General features: G+C 38.1%; 1 protein-coding gene across 2 annotated transcripts in view; it reads right to left on the reverse strand.

Annotated features, from left to right (window-relative positions):
• Positions 1 to 13,832: 13,832 nt before the first annotated feature.
• Positions 13,833 to 23,932, reverse strand: part of xkr4 (XK related 4) — a 36,134-nt gene continuing 26,034 nt past the window's right edge. The window contains exons 4-5 of one of the 2 annotated variants that reach the window (XR_009066991.1): positions 17,330 to 18,588; positions 13,833 to 17,206 (exon numbers count right to left, since the gene is read on the reverse strand). Coding sequence is in view for 1 of the 2 variants with exons in the window: in XM_057857853.1 (XP_057713836.1) it covers positions 17,988 to 18,588 (601 nt within the window). In the remaining variant the exon portion in view is untranslated. Of the gene's footprint in view, positions 18,589 to 23,932 lie in introns of both variants that reach the window. The other variant, XM_057857853.1, reaches the window with a different exon arrangement.

The following is a 23,932-nucleotide window of genomic DNA, read 5'->3' on the forward strand; positions in this document are numbered from 1 at the left end:
ACAAAGTAGTGGCTTCGTAAGAAGCATTTCAAGGTCCAGGAGTGGCCTAGCCTTTCTCCAGATCTCAACCCCATAGAAAATCTGTGGAGGGAGTTGAAAGTCCGTGTTGCCTATTGACAGGCCGAACACATCACTGCTCTAGAGGAGATCTGCATGGAGGAATGAGCCAAAATACCAGCAACAGTGTGTGAAAAGCTTGTGAAGAGCTACAGAAAACGTTTGGCCTCCGTTATTGCCAACAAAGGGTACATAACAACGTATTGAGATAAACTTTTGGTATTGACCAAATACTTATTTTCCACCATGATTTGCAAATAAATTCTTTAAAAATCAAACAATGTGATTTTCTGGGGGTTTTCCACATTCTGTCTCATGGTTGAGGTTTACCCATGTTGACAATTACAGGCCTCTCTAATATTTTCAAGTTGGAGAACTTGCACAATTATTGGTTGACTAAATACGTATTTGCCCCACTGTACTACTCAGCAGATTGGAACGATGACGAAGGCTCACTGACACTGTTCTTCAGTGGTTCACATTTTATTTACATGATAGGGATTTCTTTGTATCATTCGGAAACCATTAGTCAGAACAAACCAAATTCACGTGTGGAGTCCCTCAAGGGTCCATTTTTGGACCACTCTTATTTAACATCTATATGCTTCCCCTTACTCAAATCATGGAACAGTATGACATCTCCTATCACACCTATGCAGATGACACACAAATCTACATTTCTGTGTCCCCACATGATTATAGTCCCTTAGTCTCCCTGAGTAAATACATTAATCAAATCAATGGATGGATGTGTCAGAATTTTCTCCAGCTAAATGTGGAGAAGACGGAAGTGATCATTTTTGGGCCAAAAAAGGAAAGGTCAAATATCAGGATGCACCTTAGCACAAAGTCACTTACAGCTACAAATAAAGTCAGAAATCTTGGCGTAATTATTGACTCATACATAAAATTTGATAGACATCTCAAGTCCGTCACTAAATCTTATTGACACCTAAAAAATATAGTCAGAATTAAGGGGCTTCTGACTCAACAAGACATGCAAAAACCTACAGTGCTGCTCGAAAGTTTGTGAACCCCACAGCGATGGTCAGATTTTTTGTAAAAAAAATAGGGTTGTCAAACGATTAAAATTTTTAATCGAGTTAATTACAGCTTTAAAATTAATTAATCGCAATTAATCGCAATTCAAACTATCTATAAAATATGCCATATTTTTCTGTACATTATATATATTCTGTAAAATAAATTGCTGGAATGGAAAGATAAGACACAAGATGGATATATACAGTGGGGAGAACAAGTATTTGATACACTGCCAATGGGAAAATCCATTGGCAGTGTATTAAATACTTGTTCTCCCCACTGTAAATTCAACATACGGTACTTAAGGACTGTCGTGGGCATTTCACTCTACTGTCATTTAAATCTGTCAATGCTGTCCTCACTCCGAAGCGTCTACTTTTTCCAAAGCTAGACAGCTAATGAACGACGCCTTAATAATCAGACTTTTTCCTTTTTCATCTGATTTATTAATAAAATAGTCTCAAACTATTGTCCTCTTTAGACAGTCATAAAACTACAAAAAAAAAAGTACACAAGCATTGCATTAGCAACAACGTTAGCTTAGCACGCTATACGGGTTCACTAAACAAACAAAAAGCGTCTTATACAAAAAATAGAACATTTCGCTTTCTAACATAATATGTACATTCTTTACAACAACCATACTTACGGACAAATCTTGTCCAAGGATCATATAAGCACAACATTACAACGTATATGAACTGGCAAGAAAAAAAAAAAAAAAAACCATGTCGCAAAGCGACCACAAGAGTTCGCTGTTGTGCTGCAGCACAAAAAGCCTTGCTGTGAAACTTACCAAAAGGCAGACTACTGTCTGAGCGGGACATGTGCGTTAATTACGTCAAATATTTTAACGTGATTAATTAAAAAAATTAATTACCGCGCGTTAACGCGATAATTTTGACAGCCCTAAAAAAAAACTAAAATAACCTTATTAAATGTTAAGTTATACCCAAATCCACAATACTGACATTCCAAATAATGGACTGAAACAAAAGAAATAGTTATATTGTCATTCTTTATTTAACAAAAGTGGTTGATTTAAGAAAAACTCAGATATCATGTGTGCAAAAGTATGTGAACCCCTTCAGTTAATAGGATATTGCGCCTCCTTTTGCAGAGATTACCTCAACCAAACGGTTTCTGTAGTGACTAATCAGCCTCTCGCATCTACTTTGGGGGATTTTTGCCCATTCTTCCTTGCAGAACGCAGTCAGTTGAGAGAGGTTTGATGGGCGTCTGGCATGAACTGCTCGCTTCAGGTCCCGCCACAGCATTTCAATGGGATTTAGGTCAGGACTTTGACTGGGCCAGTCCAGAACACGAATCTTCTTCTTTTTCAGCCATTCCTTGGTTGTATTGCTGGAATGCTTTGGATCATTATCATGTTGCATGATCCACCTTCTGCCAAGCTTTAACTTCAAAACAGATGGCGTCAGGTTATGTTCTAGGATTTGACAATATTCCCCAGAATTCATGATTCCCTGGACTATGTGGAGTTGTCCAGGTCCTGAGGATGAAAAGCAAGCCCAGATCTTGACATTCCCACCTCCATGCTTCACTGTTGGGAGAAGGTTCTTTTGGTGGTATGCAGTGTTGACTTTTCGCCAGACATGGCGGTTTTGGTTGTGACCAAACAGTTCAATTTTGCACCTACATCAGTTGATGAAAACTCTTTTTAATTTAGTCTCGACAACACAACTGTTAAAAAAACAAAAAAAAACTACTGAATTGATTGATTAGGAAATCAGGTTGAAATAATAGAAAATTCCAAAATGTTGAGGGGGTTCACAAACTTTTGAGCAGCACTGTATGCATGCATACATTTTCAGTAGATAGGACTATTGCAATGGTATATTTACAGGTCTTGATAAAAAAAAAAGCAGTCAGGAAGCTGCAGCTAGTACAGAATGCTGCTGCAAGAGTCCTTACAAATACAAGGAAACTGGACCACATTACACCGGTTTTGAAGTCGTTTCACTGGCTTCCAGTAAGTCAAAGGATAGACTATAAAATACTAATGCTTGTCTGCAAAACACTTAATGGCCTTGGACCAGAATACATGCTTGATTTGTTCGATCCCTATGAAACATGTAGACCCCTAAGGTCGTCTGGAACCTGCCTACTGTATCTTCCAAGAACAAGAACCAAGCAGGGTGAGGCAGCATTTACTGTAGTTATTATGCTCCTCATCTCTGGAACAAATTACTTGAAGGTCTGAAGTGTGCTTAAACTGTTAGTTCCTTTAAATCAGGGCTAAAAACGCTTTTGTTTATCACAGCATATCCATTACTGTCTACTGTATATATTTCAAACTTTAAGCTATTTGCTTTTTATTCCTTATCTGCTTTATTTCCATTTCTGATTTAAATTGAATGTGATTTTCATGTATAATTTTATTTCCTGTTTCGATTGCCTTTGTTTTAACATTCTTTTGATTTAATGTGATTTTTATGACCTTCATGAGGTGTAAAGTACTTTGAATTGCCATGTTAAATTGTGCTATACAAATAAATTTGCTTTGCCTTGCCTTAGTAGAAGGTAGACTTGCACTATGAGGAAGCATAACAGACCTATCATCAGCGTGGAGTCGAATTTTGACCTGCTTAAAAACATGCTGTCAAAATGTGAAGAAATTCTAACAGGAATTTGCTTAGATATTAGTTTGCTAGCTTAGATATATCAGGTTTGAACTTGACAAAATGCTCTATTATCAAATTCTGATGTGTTTGGTGAATGCACATGGTAAACTCGTGGGGTTCCGTATCTTTACCAAGGTTAAGATTAGAACCACTGCTTTAGTGGATGTTGAATTTTGCACACTCTTATGGAAAATACCCTTTTTTTATATTTACTTACATATTCTGACACTAGGTAAGATTTGTTTGGTCTGTGTTTGGATCATGCCTCTTGAATATGGCCAGCATTGTCGTTTGAAACATTCTACCTGCCCCATGTTTAAATTCCAGTAGGGCATGTTGTCTACGTCTTGTGAAGCCTTTGGTGATTTTGTAAATGCCTAAAGAAGCATATTTTATTTTGATGTCCTACTGTATACTCTCCTGACTGATATCTTTTAACAATGAGATTTCTGTGTTCCAGTGGAAGCTCTCGACAAATCATGGCTTCTGAACAAATGTCAGGAAAAGACCACTAAATCTCATCATCTAATGAGTTTGGATTTGATTATTTAATTATCACACAGCCTCAACCCATATATAAAGGATGTGAACACCTTTTCATCAACATTATCTCAGCTGTTCGTTTTTAACTTTCCCTCTTTAACCCTTTCAGAACAGTGGTCACTACAGTTGACAGCTATCCAAAAGTTGACTTTTAAGACTTTCAACCCTATAGAACAAGTGACTATTTTGGGTCATTTAAAACACTCAAACATTTGCATTTTCCCCCTATTATTAGTCATAATTGTATTTTTATAATTTTAAATAAATGTTTATTTTAAAAAAAGCAATTAATGAAATTACATTGAATAAAAACAGGAATATACCCTAGTTAAAGACCCAAGTAGTACTCTAAAGTTGTTTTTTCATAGTATCTAATTCATTCCTAAGCCATTCATACCATTGATGGCAGTAGACGTCCAATTCATTCAAACAGGGAAGACTGGCTGTAAATGCTAATTTTTCAGTGCCATTGGCGGGGCAAGGCGTCTAATCCATTTGACGTCTTTCAGTGCCAATGTCAGCCAGTGAGTTAAATGAGTGCCCTGTAAAGGTTTTCTTTAAAAAGGTCACACTTTGTTGTTTTAACAAAATTGTTGGTTCCTTTAATAGAAAAAAAAAATCAAATTACTCTAATGAAGATATACAAATAACGTGACGAAAAAATTTGACATGAATGGTCAATGCGAGTTTTACTTTCAATCAGCACTCCCCAGCCACTCATGTCTTTTTTTTATGGTATCCCTTGTTTTGCAGCGAATAACGTGACTTTACAATGTGATGTAGTTGAAGAAAATGACAGAACAATGTTGAGTCCAATCCTCTCTGGTTTGGCCAGAATTGAGACAATACCATTTCCCTTTTACTTGGCTATGACCAGTGGAGCAGTTTTTTGTCTTTCCACATTTTTGGCACTGGTATTGATGGTCTTTATATCTCCTTTTCTTTGGGGCTTCTCCTCTTGCCTCTCGCTCTTGTTCTTCAAGAGTGCAAGCGTCTGTGAATAGGCAAGATTGTAGACAGTATACTGCTATCAGATAAGACACACACAAATAGACACAAACTCAGACACAAACCTTTCAGCTGCTTGCTGGCCAGGCATAGAACCAGCTCACTTGTGAGAAGTTCTCCAGGGCCCAGGCCTGCCGCCCAACTCTCTGTGCACCCAACCACTTTGGCCCCTCTCACAGGTTGAGACCCCATGGGAAGGGGGACCCATGTTTCTTTTTCCAGCTGTGTGTGTGGGGCCGGACTCCATGGGAACAGGCCGGCCTCCAGACGCTCGCCTTCGAGCTCCACCTCCAGGCCTGGCTCCAGAGGAGGGCCCCGGTACCCCGCGTCCGGACAAGGGAAAACTGACTCCATTTGTGTTTATCATCATAAGGGGTCTTTGGAGTCAGGTTTTGTCTGGTCCCTCACATAGGACCTGTTTACCATGGGTGATCCTGATATCTTGGCTCATCTACATCAAATCATTGTCAATAGAAATGATTTATAGGCTACAGAGACTTCGTTGTAGCTCCCTGTAAGTAGCATTACCCCAACAAAATAAAACGACTTTCATTCTCGTAGTAACAGTTAAACTTTGTTTCTCATAGTAGTAGTTCGATTTTTATTCTCGTAGTAACAGTATGACTTTTTTCTTGTAGTAATAGTATGACTTTTTTACCGTTCTATTACTATGAGAAATAAAGTCGTAGTAATTCGTTGGCCTAATGCTACTTACTTTACGTAGCGCTTCACCTCTGTTAAAATCCACAACATTGAAAGCATCTTTTGTTTTAGAATCAGATCTACAAATAAGGAAAAGGAAATCCTTTGTTTCAAATCATTATCAATAGAATAATTATTGTACTATTACTAGTACTACTACTATCCTCACTTCGCCATATGTAGTAGGTTTACAACTTAAGTGATGTAATAGCGATTTGGAATAATATTGTGCATCTCCTGAGTCTATATTTTAGAATCTGCTTCATAAATAAGGAAACCTTTCATCTTTTGGCTCATCTACATCAAATTATAATATATTGATGCTTCATTGTAGCTTCCAGCAGTACATGTACGTAAAGCTACATAATAGTTTTATGACGAAAGTGACGTCTTAACGAATTGGAGTAACATTGTGCATCTCGTGAGTCTATATTTGTTAGGGCTCCTTGATTGCAGGCTGGAGGCCAGACGGGGAAACGACGACGGCTGCGAGCAATCACAATCAGCTGCCTTCTTCCTGCTCGTCATTGCCGCTCGTCACCAGACCAATACTTTCGGCATCCCCCTCCATCATGTCCAGCATTCAGGTACTTCTGAAATTATATACACCCGGCTAATCTGACTTTTGTTCTGTCCCAGGATTTTCCGTGCCTGCTCCCTGATCTCTACCGTCGCCTGATTGACCTCCCGTCAACGTTCGCCAGCTACGACCCAGCGTGTCCGTGCACTGCTGCTACTCCATGCTCGCTTAAATAAACATTGCATACCGGCTACTTACTGCAGCGGTTTCTCGTCCCCATTAATCGCGAAAAACGAGGGATCACTATATATCGCAACGCCCCCCAAAAACTGCAATGATAGTTTTTTCCAGTATCGTTTAGGCCTACATAAGCACACTGCAAATAAATAAGTAGTAGTGGTAGGTAGTCAAATTAGTCCAATGTGACTATCAAAAGAGTTTTGAGTTTGTAAAGTCAGCAGCAGCAGACAGTTTTTTTGTTTGTTTGTTTTTAAGCACTGCTTTCAAGTAAATGCCCAATTGCACAGCCTTAAGAGTGTGTAACTATGAATCTAGAAACCAGAAAAAGACCATCCAAATGACCACAGTGTACTTTATTAAATTAATTTTGGTAGTTTGTGTTGCATTAGATTCAAATAAAAATTTACCAAAAAAAATCCATATGTACAAAATCATTTTGATTTTTATCACTGGATTTTTTTTTTTTAATGTATGTTTCAGCCATTGAACACGTCCTCCCACAATTTAGCACTTCAGACTTAAATCACAAAATGCAACATTTCATTTTTTCTTAAACATTTCTATCTTTTTTTTTTTTTAAATACACCACATACACCACATATTGTTTTATTCTCTGAATTATTGTATATTGTCATAGTTACAGCCATCCTCTTGGTGCCTAACCTCCAAAGATACTGTACCTTTCACAGTCAGAACTCGAGAGGAATGTTCTATTTTGAAACATGTACATGTTTGCATATGTTTATATACAGTTAAGCTTTAAAGTCATCATTTCCCATGTTCATCCTATGTGTTATCATCCAGCTGTCAAAGCAGACATATGTACAGGATGATCATATTCTATAAGCGTGACAGGATTAAGTTGATTTTCACCATTATTTGCCTGTGCATCTCCAAATTAAACCCGACATTTGCTTTCATTATGGTTTTTGGTATGAATGATGGACTGTAATGAATGATGGACAACAGGCCTGTTGCTGTGTCAAAAAGGGGGAAATTATGCTACAGCAATGTGAGTAGAATGCTATGGATTTATTGGAGTCAGTGACACACATGCCTCACTTTAAATTGCAACCTGGGGATACGAAAGGAAAACAACTTCCATGTTTGTTGTTGTTGTTTTTTTTTTAACCAATTTGCTGCCATTGATGTCTAGAGACGTCAAATATTCATGTTTACTGGGCAATCTGGCATGTTAAGCACACTAATTGCCTTTACAAAAATATTGTGAACTGTTAGTACACACCTAAAAATCACAGACCAAATTTATTTGTAGTGTTAATGTGAGTATATATTTGTGGGATTTGTATTGTATCTTCAAAAACTTTTGTCACAATAAAACAATGTCTTATCTTTTGACATATTTCAAGCCGAAAAATAATCATTCACTAAATAGAAATTCACATTAACTCGAAATGTGTTCATCCTAAGAATAATTTTAGGCTGTTTACTGCACTCTGGATTAACTTAATGAAACTTCTGGTGAGGCGAGAGGGGGAAAAAAATGTAAAAAAGCAGCGGGTCAAAGCTAATTAGTGTGAATGGAATGCCAATTCCATGTTACACTAACCCTAAGAAACAGCAAGTCGCATTTAGATGTTTTCTATACTGCAGCTATTAGAGCCTCCAAAAAGACCGCTGATATGTGTTTATACTAGTCCTTCTAAAAAAATTAGCATATTGTGATAAAGTTCATTATTTTCTGTAATGTACTGATAAACATTAGACTTTCATATATTTTAGATTCATTACACACAACTGAAGTATAGTTCAAGCCTTTTATTGTTTTAATATTGATGTTTTTGGCAAAAAAGTAAAAAAAAAAAAAAAAACAACTAAGAATCCCTATCTAAAAAAATTAGCATATCATGAAAAGGTACTCTAAAGAAGCTACTAACTTAATCATCTGAATCAACGAATCAACTCAAAACAACTGCGGAAGATTCCTGAGGCTTTTAAAAACTCCCAGCCTGGTTCATTACTCAAAAATGCAATCATGGGCAAGACTGCCGTCCTGACTGCTGTCCAGAAGGCCATCATTGACACCCTCAACCAAGAGGCTAAGACACAGAAAGAAATTTCTGAGCGAATAGGCTGTTCCCAGAGTGCTGTATCAAGGCACCTCAGTGGGAAGTCTGTGGGAAGGAAAAAGTGTCAGGAAATGCTGGACGACCAGAAGAGGTGACCGCACCCTGAGAAAGATTGTGGAGAAGGGCTGATTCCAGACCTTGGGGGACCTGCAGAAACAGTGGACTAAACATCCACCGTGCACAGGCATGTGCTGGAGCCACTTTTGAACCTGAAACAGCGGCAGAAGTGCCTGATCTGGGCTAAAGAGAAGCAGCACTGGACTGTTGCTCAGTGGTCCAAAGTACTTTTTTCAGATGAAAGCAGATTTTGCATGTCATTCGGAAATCAAGGTGCCAGAGTTTGGAGGAAGACCGTGGAGAAGGAAATGCCAAAATGCCTGAAGTCCAGTGTCAAGTACCCACAGTCAGTGATGGTCTGGGGTGCTATGTCAGCTGCTGGTGTTGGTCTACTGTGTTTTATCAAGGGCAGGGTCAATGCAGCTAGCTATCAGGAGATTTTGGAGCACTTCATCCATCTGCTGAAAAGCTTTATGGAGACGAAGATTTCATTTTTCAGCACGACATGGCACCTGCTCACAGTGCCAAAACCACTGGTAAATGGTTTACTGACCATGGCATTACTGTGCTCAATTGGCCTGCCAACTCTCCTGACCTGAACCCCATAGAGAATCTGTGGGATATTGTGAGGAGGAAGTTGAGAGACACCAGCCCCAACACTGTGGATGAGCTTAAGGCCGCTGTGGAAGCATACTGGGCCTCCATAACACCTCAGCTGTGCCACAGGCTGATTGCCTCCATGCCACGCCGCATTGAAGCAGTCATTTCTGCAAAAGGATTCCCGAGCAAGTATTGAGTGCATAGCTCATATAATTAATTGAAGGGTGACTTGTTTTGTATTTAAAAAAAACTTTTTTGTATTGGTCAGATGAAATATGCTAATTTTTTTAGATAGGAATTTTTGTTTTTTCTTGACTTTTTTGCCAAAATCATCAATATTAAAACAATAAAAGGCTTGAACTACTTCAGTTGTGTGTAATGAATCTAAAATATATGAAAGTCTAATGTTTATCAGTACATTACAGAAAATAATGAACTTTATCACAATATGCTAATTTTTTGAGAAGGACTAGTATATTTATCCTAGGGACATGAAACATAGTTGGCTACTTCATCCAAAAAGAATGCCAAAAGCATCACGATAAGGTAGTAGAACTTTATAAACTTTACAAGCCAAAGACTGAAAAAAGGTGATGACAATTAAATCTAATAAAGGGGGTGGGTGTTCCGATTAGTGTCTTCTACACTATTGACTAATAACATCAACAAACTCAACATTTATTTCTTTTTTCAATTTCTTGATTACAGTTAACATGTGAACTCTGTTTTCAATTGAATACTGCTTTGAAAGATACTTAGATTCAGTCATCACACTTATAGACAGTTTGGCACATTAGATGTATGGTGTGATTTGTATACACTGTAAGCATTTGTATACGGCGGAAAACACAGACAAGGCTGAAAAAGCAGTTTCTGCTCTTGCACCCCTCTTTAAAATAAACTGCTATATTTTAAGCCAAAAGAACTGTTGGGTTTGATAGAACAATATGTCTATATGCTGCCATAGCAGTTTCATGGCGCATTAAGCCCCCAAAGTTTTTTTAATTTGTCCGTTTTACACTGGAGACCCCTGTTTACAGACACAGCCATAAAAAGAAGGTAAATTATTATTCAAAATGTCTATCATTTTTAGCTTAGAATCATTTATTGATGTCTAAAATTTAGTTAAAAAAAAACGACTTTACAAAATTAGTCACTCGCATATTTTAGACTTTTAAACAAATTGCGTCACATTGACAAAAATGGTGTCTGTAAATAGCTCCCAGAAATCTACCTCGTAACTATCGCTCAATTGTATTTTTTTTTTTTTACTGTCGCATTTTCCCTGATATTTTAGATGATAATCAATTCAAACAAAGAAATATTGAAAAAGAAAAAAAAAAAAAAAAAACATTTGGAAGGGTAAAATTTGAAAAAGAAAATCTCGACCACTCCTTGATGTTTGCAATTTCTGCATTGCAATCCTTGTTATATTACCGTGTTTCACCCATAAAATTCCCAAAAAGTCCGGCTGTGGCCATTCACAGCTGTGTCTTGACACTCGGTGGGACAAGCTACACGTTTTGGATCGAAACAAGGTTAGAACGCGATAATATCTTGTTAAAATCATGGTGTCTTTTATTATGCTCTCACTTCAAGTTAGGGTTTAGGGGTTAAAAAATAAATAAAATTATATATATATATATATATATACATATACATATACATATACACACACACACACACACACACATATATATATATATATATATATATATATATATATATATATATATATATATATATATATATATATATATATATATATATATATATATATATATATATATATATAAATACCGGTATTTTTTTTTAAATGCCATCCTGTTTAAAAATTTTCTTCCCCCACAAAATTGGGATTTTAAGCTTTCCAATGATGTATCACACATGCATATAGGACAATTTTGAAATGTGGCCAAATTGGGGGTCTCAGAGCGGAAGTGTTTTCCGCCATACGTATTGGAATTACATTGAAATGCAATATCCGCATGATATACTTGCAAAGGTGTGCCACTGCAGAAAAAAAAAAAGATGAATGCATTGAGGTAGCTTAATGTCGAAGGGAAATTCACGATAAGGTGAAAGGAACTGCAAATCATACCCTCAAAACGAAACTGCTCATCCAAATGTGCTGCTTTGATAAAAATGACATCAAAGAAATAAAACTTGCTCTTCTGATAAAACAAGCCATCAACAGTGATTCTAACATTAATTCCGCACAAGTATGAGCTTCCCCTGTGCGTGTTAATTACAGGACGTAGATTAAAACAAAATGGTATTAGATCTTAGTAGGAACTGTATCACACCAATTGCACTTACACATTTTATGGACAGAAGGTGAGAAAAGGACAAACATGAGTTTGACCAGCATGAACTGTTGCATACATGCCGATTTTGTTCATATGTTATTAAAGACTAAATTGTTCATTGGTGAGAATTTGAAAGTTGTTTGTACAACTATTTAAAATATTTTTATTCTATCTAAAATGTTTTAGTCGTTGCTACTGTTGGGTATATTTTGTAGTTTTATTTTTTTTTTTGTGTGTACAGTATTTTGTTTTAAACTTATAATGCACAGAGGAAGCCAATATAATGCATTCAGATGAGACTGGTTTTGCATTATCTCATCCCTCGTCATAGGTCATACTGAATTTGTGGTTGCTGGTGTATGATTGCGCGTCCAACATCTCAAAGGACATCAACACCACAAATCAATTGGGAATGAATGAAAGTCAACAAGTTAAACCACGCCCTCTTTTAACAACAACAACATGATTTAGAAGGGGAAAAACAGTAGGCTGAGAAATAAATAGTATCCCAACAGTTCGAAATACAATTTTAAGTATACAAGTCAATTTTAAATGAAACACTAGAACCAAATAACAACAACTCACGTCTATTAAAGCTGGAACAGGTCTAACCATTTAAGCTACAGTTGTCAATCTCAATGACCAGCGCCCAGATCTGGCCTGCCACATTATTTTGTATGGCCCACGAAAACAAATCACGTTCATGTATGAATTGCAAAAGTGGCATTCCTACTGGTTCATCAAGTGAAAATTAAGGTAGCATTCCATTTTTTTGTGTCTGTAATAATATAAGGCAATCGTACATTTATACTGGTCTGCAGCAAGGGCGTAGGTTTGCATAGGGACGGTAGGGACAACACTAGCAACTTTTCAGGACACTCAAATTGTCTCCACCAACTTTTAAGGCAACCTTATTTGCATTATATAATGACTTTAGTTATATTGGTAATTTAGATTGTCTCCCCATATTTTGTGAAGATATAATTGACCCCTACCATTATTAAGTGAATTATTTCTATTATGTTCATACTTTTACCCCTTTTAACGGCTGAGTGTGCCAGTTCATTTTTCCCCTCAAATGCACGTTTGATTGGCTGATGACACACAAACACACACACTCACAGCCCCAGCCACATGCCGCCTCCTCCATCTCCTTCGAAGAGGAGGGATATTAGAAGGTTTTGTTTTTGTCGACCAGCTGCTGCCACTGTTTTTAATGTAAAAAGACGTCAATGTTGTGGAGGTGGGGAACACACCACAAATTTTGCTACTGAAAGTCCGACCTGTATCAGCGTTAGCATAACATTACAACTGTGAGAAATGTAGTGAACCAAGGTTTGTCCCTTTCTCCCCAATTTTCATTTTTATTTTATTTATTTGGTTTTAAAGTAGACCGAAGGAGCTATCATTTTTTTGTTGAGTTTGGCTGTGCTTGTGGACAAAAGCAGTAGTGTCTTACCTGAAGGAAGGCTCCATTTTTATTTATTTTTGTTATTCCCTGATCAACAAGTTTGTATCTATTGTGTATTTTAATATAATTTGAGTTATGTTCAAATATTGAAATATAAATTTGCTAATTAAATTCAGACATTTATTCTGTAAGTTTTCAAACTGTTTTAGTAGTTTTTGAAAACAAAGGTTTGAATGGAACAGTGTATCTCCTGAACCAATACATATGAAAGTTAGTGTAAGTATATACAGTACAGATGTATTTTGCCTTGATTATTTAGCCTATCAATTAATTAGGTTTATATTCGTGAGAAATGTAGCCCTGACCCCCATTCACCCGATCTGTTATGCTCTTATATCATCCCTACCAATGATGAGACCAAACCTACGCCCTTGGTCTGCAGTCATGATGGCCTTCTGGGTGAAACCATAACTAAATGTTTCTCGTGGCAAAATGGGTTTTACACCTCTGTTTTAAAGGGGGTTAGGGTTAGGGTTTATTTGCTAAATTACATCTACACAACATGTGGAAAAAAAAACACACACAAAAAAAACAGTATGACAGATGACAGATGACTGAAATGGGCAATCTGGGATCGCCATGGTGATAAGAGCGACACTATTAAACTCCACAATACTGTAATATCAGATGCTTGAAACAACTGAATATGGATTTGTGAACAATTCTTTTGGTACATACTCTAATAATAGCTGTTTTTTTTTTTTAATTCCTTGAAAGGCCAAAATTCAGCTGACTATAAGCTTCTGAGGTAAAATGTAGCATTTGTGCTATCTGGAATCCTGTGCTCATTCAACATTTTCACGTTTGTCCGTGTGTAATCTCTGCAAGCAGCTGTTTCTATTTGTTATGTTTTTTCAACCAACAAAAAACACTGCAATAACAAATAAAATCTCACTTTTATAAGGTCTCATGGCATCAAAATATGTTTTTTTGCCTCCTACTGCAATAAGCCTAACATAGATCAAAATGACTGTAACCTTGTTTAAGTTTGAGGTATGTGCGGTTTGTCTATTGATTGCAAACTTGCACTAACCTTTGAAAAACAAACTGCGCCAGATCCTAGATTTTATGTTGTTGTGACGAATAAAAACTGATCAAAGCTTATTGAGCTATTCAATAATAATGAAACAAAAATACTGTCTGCCAACAGTTTGGATCAGAATAAATTGAAAAAGAGTATAAAATATATACAGTGATCCCTCGTTTTTCACGGTGAATAAAAGTACCGCACAAAAAAATTATTGGTGTGTGTGTGTGTTCAATGTATTTATTTAGATTTAGCATTGGAAAGAGATACATACAATACATGTTTTTTCACTTTTTTACCCAATGTATAATTTAAAAAAAAGTATATACTGTATATATTTCAATATTTTTTAAGCACTTCAAATGTAACAATTATGATAAGTTTTTAACATGTTACTGTCCCACCGAATTATTTCTAAACAAGAATTCAGTAGTAGAAAAACGCTTGGCTTTAGTAAACACTTCATTGAGTGAGTCTACTCAAATTCTCACGGAGCTGCTCACTTACACACAGTGAGTTGCCACAGCAACTGTTTAACAAGGTAAATGATTATTGACGCATGCAGCGCTTTTGAAGCACGTGACACTGGCAAGATCAAACACATTCATCTTTCAATCATTTTTAACTTTAATAAGTAACTCCAGTGCACTGCCTGCCTGCCTGATGAACAAAGAGCCGGGTGAGGGAGGGAGGGAGCAAGAGTGAGACTATACAATCGGCCCGGGACAGCTCATCTGTATTTTTTTTTTTTTTTAATTGAAAAAAAATATCCGCAATGGACTGGGGGCGTGAAGTTTGACGTGCGAAGTAGCGAGAGATCACTGTATTTTAAAAACCATAAAATGCAAATAAGTGTGGCATGGGACTATTAAAGGGACTATACGGTTTTAGTCACTTTTTTACTCACGACTGCCACCGCTGGCGTAAATCGTAACTGTTGCTTGTGCATGGCGTGCATGCTTGTACGAGCACATACATAAAGCAACAAGAGTTTGGCCCATCAAATTAGCAGTAACATAAAAACAGTAGCAAGTCTTAAGTGGGTTAGAAAAGTGATTTTGCCAAGCGGAGAGTAGGCAGAGGCTCGATGAAACAGCGCTGCTGCTGCTGGGACACACGTGGACGTACCCAGGCGCGTCTGCCGAGAGTGGTTGACCCGAACCCTCTCTAATGAAGGTAAGAAAAATGGCTTTTTGGGGCAGTCTCAGTTAATGTGTCAGGGCTCTGTGTATTCATCAGGGCATTAGTGGAGCACGACTGGAGTATCAAAGTATTTTAAATTAACTCTAAAAATCCTGTATAGTCCCTTTAACTAAAAACATACAAAAAAACTCCTTTCCAATTAGGTTAACCCAAACACTACAGTACATGCACAACGACACACTAATTGGCTTGGAAAAAGGCGAATAAAATGGTTGTCTTCTCACTAATGTTGCAGTACACTCTTTTATTTATAATGAGGTTGAAAAGGCTGAAATGTAGTGGCAAATGTTTAAACCATAAACGACTTCCTCATAAAATGTCTTTGTTGTCAAAGAAAACTGTATTACCTAGCAAAATCATGATTATAATAATATTGCAGCCTCTCTTATGTCGTGTCTTTTTAAGTTGGTACACTAAGAATTTGCGATATGATGACTTTTGTCTTGAACCATTTCAATACGGATTGATTTGAGAAGTTGATATGATGCAACTTGTAGATTAATCTGAATTAACAGATCAAACGTATAATTCTGATAATCCAATTGTCTTTTGCTGTGCTTTTTTTCTTCCTTTGGGAAAATACATTACACAAACCCTTAAAACAACAACCACTTGGCAGCTATGTTGCATTAGTGTAAGGGCTGGATTTGATATGACATCTAAGTGTGATCATGTGCTTTCAAAATTCCCTGAAATCTGTTTTTTAGTTTAAGATTGTTCGGGAGGAGGTGGAAATATACCGTAGGCTATATGGCCTTTATGACCTTTTTAGCTTTTTGTCTGCAGTGCCTAGCTGTTTCAAGTCACTGATAATATTTTTGATGAGAAAGAACTATATTTCAATGCTTTCTGATGGCATGCTTGACTGGATCGCGGTCGAGCTCGAAGAACCATGACCTTGCTGGAATTTCATTCAATTCCACAAGGGGCAACGGCGAGTCACCATAGCAAAATGTACTGTACATGACAGACTATCTGAACACACGCATCATTATGCAGACACACATACACACAGTATTGTGCAATGTCTTAGGTCACCTTAAGCTTTATTGTTCTAATAACATTTTTCACAGCAGTCATTAGAAGACGGATTACAGGTAGATAAAATACCTATCTGGTTTCCATGAAATGTGAATAGCTTGCAAACAGACTGAGGAAGAACCTATTTAGTTTTGGTTGGGTTACTGATAAAAGTGCATTAACAGGTTCTGTCATTGAGAGACTATGATTTTTTTTAATTTATTTTTTTGTCAGTTTGGTCTTAGTTTATGTCTGTGCTTTACTGACCCAACATTGTATTGTATTGCGGCATATTATAGTTACTAAAACAACATTTAATAGTGACCTAATACTTTTGCACTATACTGTACATACAGAACAAGAATCACAATTACGTCAGTACCCTCTACTGAGCTCAAAAAGTAAGAAAATGCTGCATGTTGTATTCACGTATCGTACATCTTGGTTGCTTTGATTTGGCGTTAAGCACGCCTCCTCTCCTTTCTGGCTGTTTCCTTTGCATTAACCGCACCTGTTTTATCATTTCAAATGACATCTGGTGCAGTCCTCATTAAAAGTCAGAAGGAATTACTACATCTACAGGTGCAACTTGAACTCAGCGAGTCGGAGGAGGCTGTGCATTTTGTGGACTTGAGCTGCCAGGGAGGTTTGTAATTTCATGGCATTCGGTGAGCTGTAAAGAGATACAGGCTGTGGATTTACATGTCCAACTTGAGAGTTGTACCTTTTTCTTCTGCAACTTCTTTGACAACTGAGAAATAAATGCTACTTTAACCATTGTCTTCAAGTAGTTTACCTTCTTCCTGTGGGCACCAGAATGATCTAGGAGGATTAAAAGTCTTCACTTGTGGCAAGATTACCATGCCATCTCTAAGGCGCTCCCCATCTTCAAGAAAACATTTTTTGGCACTAGGAAAGGGAGATGATAGTGTTGTCAAACTGATGTGACACTATTAAATCATCAGAATTCTCTAAACATGAGGGCACCTGCACAGTAAGACATATATATATATTTTTTGTCAAGTTTTGTTTTTCTCTCTGTGTCATTGTGGGGTTTACATCTGGTAACTTCAAAGTTGGACCCTGGAGGAACATGAACATCCTTATGGAGTTGCTGTCCTTAACCCAATCCACCTGAAACAAAACAGTGCATCAGCCTCTTGGAGGTTTGAGTTTTGAAGCACTCTGTTGATATGCATTTTTCTTATTCCGCACAGGATTTCCCTGATGAGCCGAAGTAAAAAGAATAACAAAAAAGAAACACCTAAGAACACATCGAGAGAAAGTGAATGGGCTTCCCCTCTGTTTCGATCAGTGCCCACGGGGCAGGTTTCTCCTTGAAGGTCACTGAGTAGACAAAGAAAGAAGGGTGCAACATGAAACTGGGAGACATACAGTATTATTGCCACAGTCTGTTTTGCTGATTCTGGCTGCTGAGTGGAATGATGACAGCTCTATAATGTGGTTTCGTACTCCAACCTCTCTTGTACCAAGGCATCATCTTTATACTGCAGCCGAGGAGGAGTCAGGGAGCAGTCTATGGCCAAAACGGCCTTCCGTATACTACGATCAAGAACGTGGCGCTCCCAGGCTGGGTAGCGATTCCTACAAAGATCAATCTTGATGACGGTCTCATCGAGGCGTGGCGCACGAGACGACGGCGTGGATGGCACGGTGGGTCGCACTTGAAAAACTGGCATGCAGCCATCCCTTTCCATGTATTTTGCAGCATCACGCTCCAGTGTTGTGGTGGCTCCTCGATTGGACCGCAGAGAATTTGTGCCAGCCTCAGATGGTAGAGTCGAAAACTGAGCTGTGGCATCCAGGTCGAGGCGCTGGCAACTTGGAGAGTGTCCGAAACGTGGCCCGTTTGGATGGAAAAAAGCGTAGTACATGAGCAAAAAAACTACACCTGTGAGGAAACTACTGAAGATGACACAGAGTGCTGGAACAGCAAAGGAGTCAGTGGAGTGAGGTGTGCGGTAGATGTACCACAACGCACTGAGAGCTGCATTCTCCACCAGTATCACCAGGTAGTAAATAAAAAGACGACACCTGCAAAACAACATCAGATAGAGAAAAGACAAGACCATTATTAACTGAGAAACCAAATATTCTATCTTATCCTTGACATTTCACTTTTAAATAAAGTTTATGACGGCAGGCATCAGGTTGGCCTGAATCATCCCACAGTTGTCGTTTACACTCCTATTAACATCGGCTTTTTTTTTTCTTTTCCTTTTTAACCAAAACATTGTTCAGCACAGGTGTCAAACTCAAGGCCTGGGGGCCAGATATGGCCCATCACATGATTTTGTGTAGCCCAATAAAAAAAATCATTTGCATCAACTTCATGCTTCTAATTAAAAGTAAATGATAATATGTTGAGATTCTGTAAGTATTCTTGATAACGCTCTTGTAAAATAAATGAAAAAGTTGCTCAACGGTAAGAATTTACTGGCTACTAGTTTTAAAACGTGTTATCAGGATGATTAAAAATAAACGATTTTTACAGGATTACAATTAAAATATAGGTAAATTGGCCTGTCACTCGTATAGCACTTTTCTAACTTAAAGTTACTCAAAGTGCTTTGACACCATTTCCGCATTAACTACTGATTGTGCAGTGTCGGGAGTGACGTGGGACTCAATATCTTGGACACATTGACAAACTCACCATGACGGGGGAATCAAACCCACAACCACTGGGTTGGGGAACGACTACTATAGCGCTGAGACATGCCGACACATCAGGTAACAAGTCTCCAGACTACTCCTAAATGGGGGCATTTTGTACCTAAAATTTGACAGTTTGCAAGTAAATCTTTTGTCTCCTCGTCCCTGTGGAACCAGTAATTTTGTTTGTTGGCATGAATACACGAATGAGCCGCTAAGCACTGCATTTCTCAGAAATATATTGGAAATGTGAAGAAATATAAATTAACTTTTTGAGTTGTATAGAGCCTACCCACCGACGTCATAAAACCACGTGCTCGCTGTATGGTTCCGCCCACTTGTCCGTCATTTTGTCTCTGTATTAGCATTGGTTTCAATTGATCGAGGAATTTAAAATGCATTTCATGGAAGACCCGGTGCTTTCTGATGCCGTAAACTCACTGGATGTGTTGCATAAAAGGCGTTATGTGGAAAAGCTTCGTTCTATACAGTCGCCAGATCCATATTTGATGCCTAAATCGATGATTTTTGACTGGCTGCCTTCACCGTCTCTGCCTGACCCTGATATTTACAACTATCTTGTCCACACAAAATCAGCCTATTCTCACGAAAGTTTGAAAAGCTTTAAGAGCTTGGAGGCTTATAAATGCTACGTTGCTGGTTGGGTGAAACAGGTCCTCGTACACGAAAATTCGGCAGGAATCTTGAGCTCGGAAGGTGAGTTACGAAATTTTCAATTCAAAATCTTTTGTTCTTGCTAACATCCAGTCAAGTCTAATGTATTTCATGTCATTTGTCAATGGAGCTAGGGCTTTTAATGTTTATATGGTTTAGCGATAGCACTCACTACATACATACGTGTATGTTGTCGGCGATTAGCCTAGCAATGATCTTAATTGTGGTTGTCAGCCCAAAACCCTCTAAATATATATTAAATGCATCTTACCAGATATAAAATGACTACTACATAATCTGTGGTAATCGTTTGGAGCCCAGTTTTCTCGTCGAATTGCAGCAGCCCATCTCGCTCTCTCCTCTCCGTGTCTCTCGGAATCCGGTAGAACTTCAAGTCTCTCCGTCTATCTTCTCTGTTATTGCAACCAACCGCCACACACGCCTTCACCATTTTGATTATTAAGGTTAACGAGCAGAAAAACACGTCGTAAATAGGAGGAATGTACGTAGCCGTAACAGGTCAACACGATGTGTTGCCGGACAAGTGGGCGGCACCAGTCAGGAGAGCGGAGTTGTGACGTCACGTGGGTAGGGTCTATATCCGACCCTAAAACTTCAGGATAGTTGTTACAGTGCTCCCAGAAAAAAAAATCTGGAGAACTGAGTATCATTCATTTTGTTGTATATGCCTGTTTATTAATGAGACAATAGACAACTAATGAGACAAAAACCATAACTACAATGTGGACGGTGACTAGACATGTGGCGATTACTGGTTTCAAGGTATACTGTGGTATGAACAATTTTCCGTCATACATTGGGGCAAATAAGTACAGTGGGGAGAACAAGTATTTGATACACTGCCGATTTTGCTGGTTTTCCCACTTGCAAGCCATGTAGAGGTCTGTAATTTGTATCATAAGTTCTCTTCAACTGTGAGGGACAGAATCTAATACAAAAATCCAGAAAATCACATTTTATAATTTTTAAATAATACATTTTGTATTTAACTGCATTAAATAAGTATTTGATACATTACCAACTAGTAAATATTTCGGCTCTTAGTTCTTTTTTAAGAACCCCTCCTGTTCTCCACTCATTACCGGAAGTAACTGCACCTGTTTGAACTTGTTACCTGTATAAAAGACACCTGTTCACACGCTCAAACAAACAAACTCCAACCTCTCCACAATGACCAAGACCAAAGAGATGTGTAAGGACATCAGGGATAAAATAATAGACCTGCACAAGGCTGGGATGGGCTACAGGAAAATAAGCAAGCAGCTTGGTGAGAAGGTAACAACTGTTGGAGCGAGGGCATTGATGATGAGATGTGGCTGGGTCTTTCAGCATGACAATGATCCCAAACACACAGCCAGGGCAAAAAAGGAGTGGCTTCGTGAGAAGCATTTCAAGGTCCTGGAGTGGCCTTGCCGGTCTCCAGATCTCAACCCATAGAAAATCTGTGGAGGGAGTTGAAAGTCCGTGTTGCCCAAGGAAAGCCCTAAAACATCACTGCTCTAGAGGAGATCTGCATGGAGGAATGGGCCAAAATACCAGCAAAGTGTGTGAAAAGCTTGTGAAGAGTTACAGAAAACATTTGGCCTCCGTTATTGCCAACAAAGGGTACATAACAAAGTATTGAGATGAACTTTTGGTATTGACCAACTACTTATTTTCCACCATGATTTGCAAATAAATTCTTTAAAAATCAAACAATGTGATTTTCTGTTTTTTTTTTCCACAGTCTGTCTCTCATGGTTGAGGTTTACCCATGTTGACAATTACAGGCCTCTCTAATCATTTCAAGTAGGAGAACTTGCACAATTGGTGGTTGACTAAATACTTATTTGCCCCACTGTATGTATAAGCTATTTTTTATGTCCCAAAAATGCAGGGAGAAATCCCTCGGTTGCAGCTACAAGGCTCAACCCTCCCCCACCGGTTGTTGCTAAGTGTCAGTGAGTCAGCTGTGCTACACGATGGCTAGAGGAGGTGAAACCCCTGAACTTTTTCCCCCATCGAAGAAAACGAAATCACTGGTATGGGAATAATTCGGCTACAGAAACATTACAGATGGCCGCGTCTTAGAGGAGTAGGGCCAACCGACATGTAAAACATGTTTGCGGAGGGTGGCTGCCGAGGAGGCAATACCTCCAATATGATTTTGCATTTATGCAAAATTAAACGTTAGTAAACACTGTTATGAACGTTTCCCACCAGCTACGATGGTTAACTCCAGCATGTTTAGTGTGTTTAGCGGTGGTAAAATGTGTTTTTTTTACTGACTGGCAACTGTCTGTATTGAGAAAGAGAGTGTGTGTATAATTTATACATGATACGAGTCATACACACATGCTTTTTATGGAAAATAATTTAATTATTTTTGTTCTTATGGTAATAATGTTGAGCTGTGGCTGTGTGTTTAGGCTCACTTAAATTACTGCATTTATTTTAATTTTATTCCAAATATTTTTTATTTTTTGTTTTGTTTTTTTACATTTATTTTAACTTAACATCATACTTATGTTCCAATTTGCTAATGTTTTGAAAAATAAAAACCCTGTTCAATGGAAAAAGTTTTTTTTCTTTTTTTTTTTTTTTAAACCCCGTTATCTCAAAGTAACACATTTTAGAACTGTGATTGCAATATAACGTGAAACCGTGATATTTTGGCTTAAGGTTATCATACCATTAGACTCTCATGCTGACACATGCTTAACGGTGACAAAGATGAGTTTGCTGCTATACAGTGTGAAGGTGCGTAATTAACACAATAACTGGACGGTAGAATCCGCTCAGCCAGAAATGTACATAACTGTGAGGCTTTTTTTTTTACCTAAGCGCATGGGAGAATATGGTCCTAACTTCACAAATCTGTCTTACTTTGCATTTTATTTAGATTTTGTGTTGCAATCACAAGTGTACTAGTGATGGCAAAAAAGTATGCTAGTGATGATATCCATGGAAACAGATTGGAACAAAGCGGTAGCTAAGCAACAAAAGTGAAACATATTGCAAGTCTAGCTGCTCAGGATAACATGGCTAAAGACAAGAATGTAAGAAGCAAAGTCAGTTGTGCTTAGTGTTGAATGTAACAGGATTCCATTCAAGTGTCCTCCACGCGCATAGTTAATGATGGTAACATCATCTATTTATTGATCATCTGTAAACTTTTGTAAAAAAATATATTACAGTGGGGCAAATAAGTATTTGGTCAACCACCAATTGTGCCAGTTCTCCTAATTGAAAAGATTACAGTGGCCTGTAATTGTCAACATGTGTAAAAACTCAACAATGAGAGACAGAATGTGGGAAAAAAAACAGAAAATCACATTGTTTGATTTTAAATAATTTATTTGCAAATCATGGTGGAAAATAAGTATTTGGTCAGTACCAAAAAGTTCATCTCAATACTTTGTTATGTACCCTTTGTTGGCAATAACGGAGGCCAAACGTTTTCTGTAACTCTTCACTCTTCGCTTGGTGCAAAGAAATCAACTGTGGGAGCAATTAGAAAATGGAAGACATACAAGACCACTGATAATCTCCCTCGATCTGGGGCTCCATGCAAGATCTCGCCCCGTGGCGTCAAAATGATAACAAGAAGATCGAAAATCCCAGAACCACACGGGGGGACCTAGTAAATGACCTACAGAGAGCTGGGACCAAAGTAATAAAGGCTACAATCAGTAACACAATGCGCCGCCAGGGACTCAAATCCTGCACTGCCAGACGTGTCCCCCTGCTGAAGCCAGTACACGTCCAGGCCCGTCTGTGGTTCGCTAGAGAGCATTTGGATGATCCAGAAGAGGACTGGGAGAATGTGTTATGGTCAGATGAAACCAAAATAGAACTTTTTGGTAGAAACACAAGTTCTCATGTTTGGAGGAGAAAGAATACTGAATTGCATCCGAAGAACACCATACCCACTGTGAAGCATGGTGGTGTAAACATCATGCTTTGGGGCTTTTTCTGCAAAGGGACCAGGACGACTGATCTGTGTAAAGGAAGGAATGAATGGGGCCATGTATCAAGAGATTTTGAG

The sequence above is a fragment of the Corythoichthys intestinalis genome, chromosome 14, assembly GCF_030265065.1.
Source record: "Corythoichthys intestinalis isolate RoL2023-P3 chromosome 14, ASM3026506v1, whole genome shotgun sequence".
NCBI lineage: Eukaryota > Metazoa > Chordata > Actinopteri > Syngnathiformes > Syngnathidae > Corythoichthys > Corythoichthys intestinalis.